At 48.5% G+C, this 13,181-nt stretch overlaps 1 protein-coding gene across 2 annotated transcripts in view; it reads left to right on the forward strand.

Moving 5' to 3' along the window:
• Positions 1–13,181, forward strand: part of GRIK4 (glutamate ionotropic receptor kainate type subunit 4) — a 441,993-nt gene that overhangs the window by 413,706 nt on the left and 15,106 nt on the right. For both annotated transcript variants that reach the window (XM_037841751.1, XM_037841749.1), the window contains 4 exons: positions 627–800; positions 4,669–4,834; positions 6,221–6,446; positions 10,137–10,265. In XM_037841751.1, the coding sequence (XP_037697679.1) occupies positions 627–800; positions 4,669–4,834; positions 6,221–6,446; positions 10,137–10,265 (695 nt within the window). The remainder of the gene's footprint in view (positions 1–626; positions 801–4,668; positions 4,835–6,220; positions 6,447–10,136; positions 10,266–13,181) is intronic.

Below are 13,181 nucleotides of genomic sequence, written 5' to 3' on the forward strand. Positions count from 1 at the left end.
AGAGCAGACGACAAGGAGAGCCTCAGCCCTGGGGACCAGTTAGGCTGTGGTTCTCAAAGTGGGGTCCCTGGAGCAGCAGTGTGAATTTTCACCTGGGAACTTGCAATTCTTAGGCCTTGCCTAAGAATTTGAAACTTTGAGGTAGGGCCCAGCCGTCTGTATTCTAACAAGCCTTCTTGGTGATTGCACTGGGGACTAAAGTTTGAGAACCACTGCTCTAGGCTGAGGGTTTTCAAACTGTGGTTCTGTCTGGTCCTAGGTTTCCTCCGTGATCACCCCAGGGGGCTGGGGATGTCAGAACATGCAACTTTCCAGGCTCTGCACCCCTTGACCTTCCCGCCTTCCAGTAGAGGGGCTCCACAGTCATCTATTTTGTATCTTGGAATTCCACATCAGAATTTATTTGGGGAATAGTTTCTTTGATTAAAGAAAAAGTTTGAAAACCACCAGCCTTGTCCAACCTCCTCATTTCGGGGTTGAGAACAGCCAAGTCCAGCCAAGGGCAGTGGCTTGCCCGGGGCCGCAGAGCCAGTTCCAGAGGGGTGAGACCAGAGAGGAGAGCTCCCCAATCCTCTCCCGTGCCCTCGGTGTCCCTATGACATGGTACCTGTCCATTTTGCCCACAGGTTGACCCCCTACGAGTGGTACAGCCCACACCCATGTGCCCAGGGCCGGTGCAACCTCCTGGTGAATCAGTACTCGCTTGGCAACAGCCTCTGGTTTCCGGTTGGGGGCTTCATGCAGCAGGGCTCCACCATCGCCCCGCGGGCCTTGTCCACCCGCTGCGTCAGCGGCGTCTGGTAAGATCCCAGGTGGAGACGGGGCCAGACCCAGCGGGCATCCTCTGGTAGGCAGGGGCCTTCACCACCCTGTGGGATTGCCCCACGGCCTCTTCCTTCCAAGCAAGACTCCAGCTGGGGTTGCTGACCACAAGAAGGTGTGGGGGTCGTGGGGGACACTTCTGCTAGCCTATTCCTTTCCCTTTCTCTGCCTCTGTGGTCTGGATAAAGAGGGGAGCCAACTCAGGAAGCCAGATGGGGGAGATAGCAGTCTTGATGGCCCTTGGCAAAGCCTTGACAACTTCCTGACCTGAAAATAACCTGAGGCTGGGTGTCTGGGCCTTCAAAGCACATGCAGATTTTATACAGATGTGAGCGTGGGGCAGGAAGTCCCTGCAGGAGGGCAGCCAGGCCCACAGCCATGTCTCACCCCCCTCTGCCAGCCGTCTCCAGCTCGGTTTCTCGGCACCTGGCCTCTGGCCACAGCAGGTGTGGGCAAATGCACACTCTCTGCCCCTCGGAGTTGGACAGGACCTGGAGAGTGCACTGACAGCAAGAAGCCCAACCTCCCCACCATGGGGGTCAGCCAGGCTCTGCTGGAAACGCCTTCCTCTCTTGGTTTATGCAGGGCAAGAAGAAATTTGTCAAATGAATCAATGCATGGGAAAGCTAGCTGTTTGAAAACCTGAAAATGCTATATAAATGTATGGACTGATAATTATTATTAGACAGTTATGGGGGAAAGGAGTACATATATTTGTATACATATACCCATATATATATATATACACACACACATATATGTATATACAGACATATGCATGTATTTCAGTAATAACTCTAAGTCCAAATTCTCATAAAAATTAGTTATGGCTATGGTTCATCTTGGGGCAATCCCACAGGGTGGACCTGTGAAACCTAAAACACAAGGTATCTGCTTCCAAAATACAATGGTGGGACAGACATGGGATAGGCATTCCTGTCCCTGAAGGGAGAAATTGGAGGGAAAGCTCTATTAGATTCCAAGGTCTGAGAGTCACCTGTGGATCAACGGGCCTGCTGAAGTGGGTGTTCATAGCTAACTTGTCTTAAGAGTCAAGTTGGTAGAATACAAGTTCCAGGTCCTCATTTTAAAATGCACTGTTAGGTTTGGCTGCCATAGCTTATAGGATTTGCAGTCATGCTTCTCTCCCCTCCTTCTCAGCCCTGTCTAAGGAAAAGTAGCATCGTCACCCCTCGGAACAGGTGGTCTGGGGGTGGTGGGGTGGTCTGGAGAGTTACCGGAGGAGCCAGTGGAGCTGCAGCTGATGGACCGAGGAGGTGATGGGCTGGCAGGCTGAAGGGAAGGTGAGAGCACAGGTGGATAGTGCCCTCCTCCCACCTGATGTTCTCATTTTCCCTACCAGGGAACATGCAGGAATCAAACTATTTGGGCAAGGTCCTTTTCCTTTACCAGATAGTGTTGAAAAGTCACCACTGTGGAGAACTGGGTCTCAGGAAGAAGGGACAGACTGGGCACAGTCACGGAGCTCCTTCAAAATCCAGAAAATCAGGGCAAAAGATGTGGGAGACAAGCAGATGTCAGCTGCAGGTGTTGGTGCCTTTCCACCTGGGGTTCTCCTCCCAGAGGATGCCTGCTCCCTGCACGCAGGGCCCTATTGCCTGGTCCACCCATCCACCAGCTCCCCGCCCCCAGGAACTTCAGCCTGGTCCTGGAGGGGCCGTCTGTTCTCCTGTGCCCTCTGCCCAGTGCTGCTTTAGCTCACTGCTCAGGGTGCTTGGTTACTCTGCCCCGGAGAGTGGGTGGGAGGTGGCTCAGCTCTCGGAGAGCCCAGCACAGCAGCTCTCAGCAGTCCCCGAACCCAGCAGTTATTGTGCCCCTAATAATAATAATAATAATAATAATCCCTCTCTGAATTATGAATTCTTAGTTATGAATTTGGGGCCTCTGTTCTATCAGTTCCCTGGCTGAGTGGGAGGCCCAAAGGCAGGGCCACAGTGTCCTACCTTTGCCTCCTCGCCCGGAACAAGTGACACAAATGCCATGTGGCTAAAAGGAATGCCAGCTTTACACCTGATGGTACCCCTTCCACACAGGAGCACAGCAGCTCCCCTAACCCTCCAGAGAGAGCTTGGGTGCAATCTGCTTTCTCTGCAGGGGGCTTGGGCTTGTGCTCAGCCACTTCTGCTCTCACACTGAGTTCCCCTTGTGACCAGTGATGTAAATGGCCGCATGGCTGCTTGGGCTGGAGCAGATGCCGGGGCATAACCACAGGGCTGAGAGAACATCCCCACCCTCTCTGAAGTCATGTCCACACCCAGGCTCATTAACCCAAGACACTGGCCAATGGAGCCAAGCCACTCCAGAACACTGTCTCCCTGCTGGGCCTCACCCTCCCCTGAACCTAACCCAGGTATCGTCCAAAGAGAGGGTTAGAGCTGAGGCAGGGGCAAGGAAAGCAGGTCTTGGGCATAGAAGGACACCTGGCACTTACAGGTCATAAATAGGGACAGTGGGAAGAAGGTGGCCAAATGATCTTTGTCCCATATTCAGTCTGAAGGTCTATCTATCTCTCTGTAGCTCACATTCACATAGCACTTTATAGATTAATAAGCACCGATTACATACTACCTCACTTGATCTCATACAGTCTCAGAAGATAGGCAGAGTAGGCATTATTACCCCATTAGATAAGTAAACAGGCTCAGAGAAGGTGAGTGACTTCCCCCCAAGGGCTCATAGGTGGATGTGACAAAGCCAAAAGTACAAACCAGACCACCCTACAGATAGTCTAACATGTAGATGAGCCCACTGAGTCCGCGGATGCCCCTGCCACTTCACGATGGGGGAAGCAGGGGCATGAGCTCTTGGACACAGTGGCAAAAGGGGCAATGGGGCCTCCTGCTCTTGAAAATCCTCCTGGAAGCTGCTGAGTTCTGTGGCAAACGCTATGCATTAGTTGGCAACTCACCAGTTCAGAATTTGTGATTACCCAAACTAAATTATTCTTAGATACATTATTGAACCACCTACAGAGGGATTGGGGTGCAAATCTATACTGTTGACCAGGCGGTAGAAGGCTTGTTTAGCCTACTTAAGTGAACAACCTCTTTTTAATGGTGTTAGTGTATATGCTACCTGAGATGCAAAATTATTCTAATTTTAAATGAGTTCTGTGTACCCAATAAAACATCCTTCTATTTTGAAATGCCATGATGCTTGCAAGAGTATTTTTCTAATTGCAACTTTTCAGCAGTTCAAAGGTGCTTTTCCCCAGTTGGTCTTAATCAGAGTTTCTTCTGCTGTTACAATTTGCGGACCCGGTTTTAAAATACGAATTTATCAGTGTTTTACTTGGCAAGTTACTTCCCTCCTCTGAGCCCCAATTTCCTTGTCTGTAAAATTAGGGATAAGAATTTTGAAGGGGTTACGTGGCTCATGGTAGGTGCTCGGTAAATGGCATTCTTGTCTAAGTATTGGTTGGCTTCACCATGAGGAGGCAGAGCCAGCACCCCAGCTCTAGCACAGAACCAAACCCTCAAAGCTAGCTAGCATCCTTAGCACCTTTACTATTACTTCTCATAGTCTCCCAAGCTGTCTCACACATATGGACTACCCCTCTTTTGAATAACCACCCAATGGCCACCTCTTTAGGAAACTAAAAATATAAAATAAAAATCAGCTGTCTCCTTCCAGGCAACCCTCGCAAATTTCATTCATTTCTGTTGACATCATACACCCCTGCCTCCATTCTCTCCATCCACTAAGCTGTGACTTCCTTCCGAAGAGGGACGCTGGGTCACTGCCATGTCCCAGCGGGACTGGGATGAGGACTAAGGCTCCTGATGGTGCCCAGGCAATAATGACTTCTGGTCTCTTCCTGCATAGGTGGGCATTCACGCTGATCATCATCTCATCCTACACGGCCAACCTGGCAGCCTTCCTGACTGTGCAGCGCATGGACGTGCCCATCGAGTCGGTGGATGACCTGGCAGACCAGACTGCCATTGAGTACGGCACAATTCACGGAGGCTCCAGCATGACCTTCTTCCAAGTAAACCCCGTTCGGCTGCTCACAAGCACTGGGCATTGGGCAGAATAAAGTCGAGATGTTTGTCTGCTGGAGACAAAAACATCTCTCCTCAACCCTTTACTTCTTTTGGACATCTGCTTGAGATGTCCACATGAGGCTCATTGATCTCCTGCTCCACAAAATAGCCCTGGAATGAGGTCCTAAAGGGACATTGGGTTAATATCAGCATGTCCCAGAGTGTTAGATGTGAGCCACTGGTGGTGTCTGAGATGATTTTAGGTACAATGTGGCAGAATTATTTTTAGTTTTATATTTATTTTAGTGGGCATTAGAAAAGAAAAATGTGTGTAGTGAATCCAACTTGTAATTTTATTTATATTGCTGCATAGGAGGAAGCTAGTGTATGCATTTAAATTTTCTAAAGTGAGTTGAATCCTGTAGGTAGTACTTAGACAAAGCATGATTAAAATAATATGTATACAAATGACTAAAGTTTGAGAAGTACTAGATTAAGATGAACTGATTTCATTGATCCCAGATTTGATAGGTCTCAGATAGGGACTTCTTTGGAGTTCTTTGGCAGGGTGTGTTATTCTACCAACTCACTGATCACCAAAGCTGACAGAGCCAGGCCAGAAAGATGAGTAGTTCTCATAGTCTTCAAGATCTCTAAGGAAGCAGACTTCCCCTAGGGTTGATAGGTTTCTAATGAACCTACTACCCAAGAAGCTCATTTTCACATGCAACATGTCCAAGACCTTCAGTTTTCTATTTTCCATACAAGTCTCAGTGCTTATTGGCAGAGAGATCAGTGAAGGTGTTATCCAAACACAAAGTTCAGATAGATCCCCAGAATTCTCTCAGTCTTGTTATTATTTGTGACGTGGCAGCCCGTGTTGGGTATGTGACTGATAAATTGGGTTAGGATGCTAGAAATAGTTAGCACCTCTCCTTCAGATGGTGTCTCTTATAGAAGTCCCAAATGAACTTGAGTTCACTGCCCCCAACCTGAAGGACAGTGAAGGGACCATAACCCGAATTTCAGTTCTTACTTCTGCGAGAACATGGAGGTTGGCAATGGAAGACCCTCTAGGGTAGATGAGGCAAAACCTGAAGTTATGAAACCAGTAGGCAGAGCTTATGGTGCCTTATTACCCTGCTGCTTCTCCATCTTTCTGTAAAAGGTATAAAAATCACAACTTCCTCCTCCTACCATTATGCACATGCTAATATGGCCCCAGTGGACATCATGAGTAGGGAGAAGGAAAGGGAAAAAATTATTGAATATAAGGAGGAGATTGATTCATGGAATGGCAGGATTTTAAGACCTGCTTTGATTCCCTCCCTTTTCAAACTAACATTTCCTTTCTCTTTTCCCAATCCTGCTTCCTTTTGTTCTTTTTTCAGAATTCCCGCTACCAGACCTATCAACGCATGTGGAATTACATGTATTCCAAGCAGCCGAGTGTGTTTGTGAAGAGCACAGAGGAGGGAATCGCCAGGGTGTTGAATTCCAACTACGCCTTCCTCCTGGAGTCCACCATGAATGAGTACTATCGGCAGCGCAACTGCAACCTCACTCAGATTGGGGGCCTGCTGGACACCAAGGGCTATGGGATTGGCATGCCAGTCGGTATGCAGGAGAGCAGCAGCCTCGTGGGGTAGCTTCATCCAGACAGGTGCAGGGTAGCCAAAACCACTGGACACAGTGTCGAATTCAACAACCCCTTTTTTTAGAACTAGTCTAACAGTGACTTTACATGGACACTCTCAAGGTTCAAAAAAAACCAACTGACACACTTCTACAAATCAGTGATCAATACGCAATCCTTAATTATTAAAGGGCCCTCAGTGGATTCTTTAGACCTCTGATCCTCCTCTCTCCTGCTTCCTGCCATTTCTCTGTTGATTGACGTCTCTGCTAACAGCGGGAAGGAGAGGGAAGAGAGAGTAAAACTCCAATGAATTATTTTTGCTATTTGTTAATGTCCCTGGTGAAAAGTTTACTGCAAAAGGGGACTGACATGATGAGAGGAGATGGCTGTCCAATTATTTGTGGATTTCCCTGATCCATGCACTCTGGGTCAGCTTGCATAATTGAGGATGGGCATAGAACTCTGGGATTCAGCTTGCAACTGTGTGCCATCTGCTTTTGTAATAGGAGCGTAGAGGTATTTGGCTGCCAAAAAGGTATCCCAGCTGTGCTTTGTAAAGGACATTCATCCTCTGGGCCTTCCCTCATGATAGTATCTCCCCTGGAGGATGAGAGAGGGGAGCATATTACATGTTAGCTACTTGCTGAGATTGTAGCGGAACTTGAAAATGTTCGCCAGATGATTCTCATATGCACTTCCCCACCCCACCACACACACACACACACACACACACACACACACACACACACACACACACTATTGAGAGCCACTGAGAGGTGAGGTTGTCCTTGACAAAGTAGCAGAGGAAGATGCAGGAACTGAAACCATCAGCTTGTGAGGAAATTGATACATAGCATGTGCATTTTTTTGCTGGTATATGACACATCCCTTCAACTGATCTTTACCTAACTCAAAGCTCTACAAATGATAGGATTCACTTAACCTATAGAGCGTAAAGAACATGGACTCAGCATCCTGCAGACCTGGGAATGAATCCTGGTTAAGGGCTGTGGGACCTTGTATAGGTTACTTACCCTCTCTGAGCTTCAATTATCTCATTTGTAGACCTGGGTTTCTAATACTTACCTCACGGGGTTAGTGTAGAGGTTAAATCTGGCCAGGTGTCTCAACCACAGTGTCTCCCATTTGCCTGTCCTGGGGAATATTAATCCCCTTCCCATCTTTTCCATAGCTCCCTTTGTTATGTGACAAAAGCAGAAAACATCTTAAAGACTATGCAGAAACCAAGCAGAGTAACATAAGTAATAATATGGTTCATCCTTGTACTCGGTAAATTTTGTCAGCAGTAGTTTTGTAAACTGGGGGCCTCACCCAGAGCACTCAAACCTCCATCCCCTCTACGTACCAACATATTTCATTGATGTCCATTAATATCACAGATTATGGACCTCCTCAAGAAATTTATTGCCTGACATTTTGTTTCAAGATGGTGGAGTGAGAAACAAATTGAACTTAAGGTGCACCTTGATAATACTGTGGCAATTTAACATTTCTAACTGAAATGTCAAGCACTACAAAAGGTTTTGTGGAACAAAACTATAGAGAGTTGAGGTAAAACAGACCGACTCTAGAAATATTCAATAACCAAGTAAGAAAACGGAGGGAAATGCATTTATTTTTCTGAGTCTGACAGGGTGCTACTTTCACATGTGTCATCTCACTTAATTGTCCCACTTGCCAGGCAGGTGTGGATACTCCCATTCTGCTCAGGTTAGAACTGGGATTCAGAACAGCTTGTCCAAGGTCACGGAATAAGTAGAGGAGCTGGGCTTGAGCCTGGGATGTTTGTCTCCGAATCCAGCACTTCATTCTCCAGACCGTGTTTCCAAATGGGCCCCACCAGCCAGACAGGATAGGTTAGGTAAAGAGAACCATCAGTTTGCCCAGGTTGTCAAATCAGACTGGGAAAAGTCCACCGATGAGACAGAATTTAGATCCAGCCGAGATTATGTCCAGGAAAGACAAGCCTGAAAGAAGGATGTGCATAACTATAGAATAAGAAATATGGTGGGACCCAGGAGAATTAAGAGAAACAGAACAAGGGACAAGATTGAAAAGTTAGTCGGGTGGTTTAGGAGCTAAGGGGCAAACATGGAGTAAGCAGAATAGGCTTGTCACGCATTCCCTGGGGTGCCTTGAGGTTGGATTGAAAATGCCTGGAGAGTGTTTGAAATGGTTTGCTGGGCTGGACAGTTGTCTCCAAACCTGAAATATTGAGTAGTCTCCCCACTGAACGATATCTGCGAGGCAACTTGCTCATGTGTCCATTCACTGCGGATGTGTATCAGGTACCCAGTATATGAGGTGCTGTTGACGTCCGCCCAGGTCAGTTAGACAGACACATTTGGTGCTGCAGCCTCAGGGTTTGCATGCCCAAGCGCAGTTGTGTCTGTAGGTGGAAAGGGTCTATCCGTGGAGTCCTGAGCTGTCGGAATCAAAGGAAGTCTTACCTCTCGAAGTCTTGTCCGTGGACCAGCAGAATCGGCCTCACCTTGGAGCTTGTTAGAAATGCAGGGTCTCAGGCTCATCCCAGACCTATTGAATCTAAATCTGCATTTTAACAAGATTCCCAGGAGATGCCTGAGCACATTACAGCTTCAGAAGCACTGATCTACTCGTTCCAAGCGCTGCCCGAGGCATGACTCCTTCACCACAGTCTTTTTTTTCTCTGGGGCCTGCGTTCATGTCAGGCCTTCCCAGAGCTTGGGCAATAAAACTGGGCAGCTGAGTTGATTTGCAGCCTTTTGGCAGCTTTTTCCTTAATGACCTCAGGCCTCAGCCTGTGCTGGGGGCATTGAGCTTACCACAGTTTCATTAAGCCTGGTTTTGTGATTAAAACTAAATTCTAGAACCAAAGCTCCTTGACCATATTCCATTAGAAAAATTAAAAAATAATCGCAATGAACAGAAGCCTTCTGTTTGAGGAGGGAGGCAGGTGGGCAGTGCATCTGGGGCACTCGGCTCTGAAGGTCTGGGATGCCTTGTGATGGGTTTCTCCATGCTCGCAGGCAAGAGGAGGCTCCCAGCATGCTCTGGGATACTCTTCTCTCTCAGCTGGGGACCGCCCTGGGTAAATGATTGTCAGATGCAATGTTGTGAGAGTTACAAGTGCCTGAGAACCTAATATAAATCAAATATAAAATAGACAACTCTGTGACTCAGAGGACTGTAGCACAGAACATTTCCATCTTGGACCCTGGAGGTCTCTGGGAAGCTTTGCAGCCGGCTCCTTGCTGGGCAGGGTGGGGTGGGGGGCAGACCATTTAACCTGGATAGATCGTCGTTTTTTAATTTGGAAGGTGGCAGGGCTGGGGTGGGGCGGGATGGTGCAAGTGCCTGGAAAGCTGTTCCTTGACCCACACTGGGGGTCTTTGGCACAGGCTTGACCCACCAGTCAGTGTGGAGAGAAGCCAAGTGGGAAAGATTGAGCGCCCAGTTGTGAAGCCAAGACGCTCTCCTCTCCATGGAAGTTTCTTAGATCGGGCGGAGCGGAGGGCAGGGGCCCTGCGGGGACACCCACTCCATCCTTCATTCCCCTCCTGAAGTCAAAGTGGGTGGAGTACACGGAGGCTGACCGGGAAATGGAGCTGAGGGATGCACAAGGGCATTCATAACCTGTGTTCTGGGCTCTCCTGTGAACCTTACAGGCTCCGTCTTCCGGGATGAGTTTGACCTGGCCATCCTCCAGCTGCAGGAGAACAACCGCCTGGAAATCCTGAAGCGCAAATGGTGGGAAGGGGGAAAGTGCCCCAAGGAGGAAGACCACAGAGCCAAAGGTAAGGATGTTCGGGGCCCACCCCACTCCTGCCCACGGGGACCAAGGCAGCTTGTGTCTGACGTCCGCCGCCTTGGAGACATTGGAGAGCAAGCCTAGGGAGGAACCTAGGGCCAGGCCGGGGCTGGCCATTGGTCAGTCCTGTGCTGGAAGCATCCAGTGTCCACCCGGCTTACCTGTCCAGCAGCCTCCGCCCTGGCCCATGCCCCCTCACCTGGCACCTGGACCGTCACCATCGCCGACTCTCCCCCTCTGTGCTTGCCCTCCACTGCATGTTCTCTACAGCAGCCAGAGTGATTCTTCTTCAAATGCAAATCAGATTTCAGCATTCCCTTGTGCAAACCTTCCTATGGCTTCCCATCTCACTCAGGATGAAATTCAAACCTGGGACCACAGGCCCTAGATGATCTATTCCCATCTCGACTCTGGCCTTTCTCCACGTGGGCTTGCTTTCTGCTCCCCCAGCCTCCCAGCTCTTTTGTCCTCAGAGCCGTGGTGCGTTTTGTTCCTTTTCCTGCTTGCTTCTTCCCCCCTGACCTGCAGGAGGCACCCTCAGGGAGGGCTTCCCTCCACCCTCACCCTGCATCTCTCCCCATCGCCTCAGCCCTTCTTGATTTTTCTTGGCAGTCCTCATCACTGCCTGATAGCACATGTTCCATTTATTTACTTTCCACCTACCTCTGCTGAATGAACTTTCATGAGGGCAGGGTTTTTGTCTTCTTCACGAGGCTGCCCAAAAGTCCTTTCACGTGGATATTTTATTGAATGAGTGAGTGGATGAATGAATGAATTCTAAATGGGGTTGAATAGAAAGCAGTTGCTGACTGATGTGTGCTTGAGGAGTGTTGGGGGTCCCTCAGCACCCAGATTTTCTGTAGGGAGAACACACTTCTTCGTTTGCCCAGCGCAGTTCTGGATTACATCTCTTGTAGATCAGTTAATGCCTATTGGTTATTTTTAGAACCCCTGTTCATTCTCAAAGTGTCTTGGTTGGGACCACAAATCTTATGGTCACCCTAGTAATCTTCTGCAGCCTTGCTAAAATATGCAACAAATTTACCTCCCCCAGGAAAGCAACCGAGGAGTGAAATGAATGATATCATGTGCTTTCCTCTCTGCTCAGCATGAACGGTTATCCACAGTGAGGGAGTGAGGGAGTGACTATGTATTTCTAAACATCTGTACGTGGCTCTCTCTCCTGCAAGGAGAGGTGTCAGGAATAGGGAGCCATGGGGCAAGCCCTTTGAAATTTACGTGTAAAAAGAATGGAATACAGTAAACGCTCCCCTTTCCCTCAGGATCCCGGCGAGGCCACAGGCTTCTTGGCTTCTCACTCCCCGAAGGTGGAGCTGACCACATGAAGGGCAGTGGACATTAATGGACTCCCAGCTCTGTGAGCTTAGTTAGGCACATTAGTTAACATTTCTGAGCCCCCATTTCCTTATCTGTAAAACGAGGTTGGTAACAAGGGCGCTGTAAAGTCGGAATGAAATAGCATAGCTGGGGTTGATCTACACCCTAACATCCTGCTGTGCTATGCCCAGGACTTTCGGAGAGGCTGATTTTTGTGAGCTGTCTGCATGGAAGCTGTTTTCAGTGGGTCAGGCAGTCACCCATTCAATCAGCAGGGATGTACTGAGTGACACTGAGGGGCCCCAGTACATCCTTTAATCCTCCTGGGAATAAGAGAACGTACTATAGGCTTACCTTCCTTTACAAGGATCTGAAAGTGATTTCTGGAAACAAAGCCAAAGTACTTGACGTGATTAGCAAACAATGCTAGATACTAGCCAATCTACAATTAAACACTGGTGGTGTGAAATGTGGAGGCGACTCTTTGTCAGAGAGAGAAGAGATGGGGAGGGAGGCACAGAGAAAAGTCTGGGGAAACGTCTATGGCTTGTATAGAATGAACTAGATTTTGAAGATGCCCAGGATCTGAACAAGGAGGGAGGGAGGAGGAGAGTATCCCAGGAAAATAAGCACCTCGAGGAAAATAAGCACTAGAGCAGGGGGCAGGGCTGCAAACGAGGCGGACTGGTGGTACAGGGGAAGGAGAGAAAGTTCTCATCCGGAGAGTGGGGCTGCGTAGACGGTTTATACTTGGGAACGGTATGGGTAGCAAAATGCTTCTCCACTGCCCTCCCCCCAAAAACACTTTGATTAGTGAGCAACGATAAACAACAACAACAAAAAATGTGTGGATTGAAAACAATCCAAATCTGATTGGGCCTGGAATAGTCAAAATAGAATAGGATTATTGCTAAGTTAACGTGTTAATACTGTTCTGCGATAACAGTGAACTTTAGAATGGTGGAAAAGAGTGCCACCTTACCAAGGAGATATGGAGGGAAACAGTCATGGCTTTTTGACTAGAGGAATCTAAAGTGGAAACAGAGAGGTGGGCCTGCGATCTGGAGCAGAAGGACACTGGGTCCTTCCTGTGTTTTGGCTTAGGGTAGATTTCTGAGTGAAATAGGAGGTGTTTCCAGGTATCTGCCTACCTAGAAGCCTTCCGCCTCCCCCAGCATCCCCAGCTGGGTTGGGTGCCTTGCCTGGTTTGGACTGAGCCAGGTCTCCTCTGCTCAGCTGATGGCACCTTAGACCCAGCCCCTGGCTTATTTGCCTCCACAGCCCTGGCCTCTGCCACAGAGCCTGGCACATGGTAAGTACTCCGTGCTTGGGGGATGTGTGAATAAAGCTATCAATCACTGTCAAAAACTATCAATTACGGTGTTCCCCTGGGCCATGTGAAAGTGATTAATGCAACTGTGCTTGTAATTACTTTCTGAAATCGCCTTCACACCTGGAGCTCTCCACTCAAAATCATGTTGTTCCTGCCTCTGAACAGTGGATTGGAAATATGCAGTGATGCAAAGATGCTAGGAGAGGGGGCTGGAGCAAAATGGGAGGGGGC

Source organism: Choloepus didactylus, chromosome 6 (assembly GCF_015220235.1).
Source record: "Choloepus didactylus isolate mChoDid1 chromosome 6, mChoDid1.pri, whole genome shotgun sequence".
In the NCBI taxonomy this organism is placed as follows: domain Eukaryota; kingdom Metazoa; phylum Chordata; class Mammalia; order Pilosa; family Megalonychidae; genus Choloepus; species Choloepus didactylus.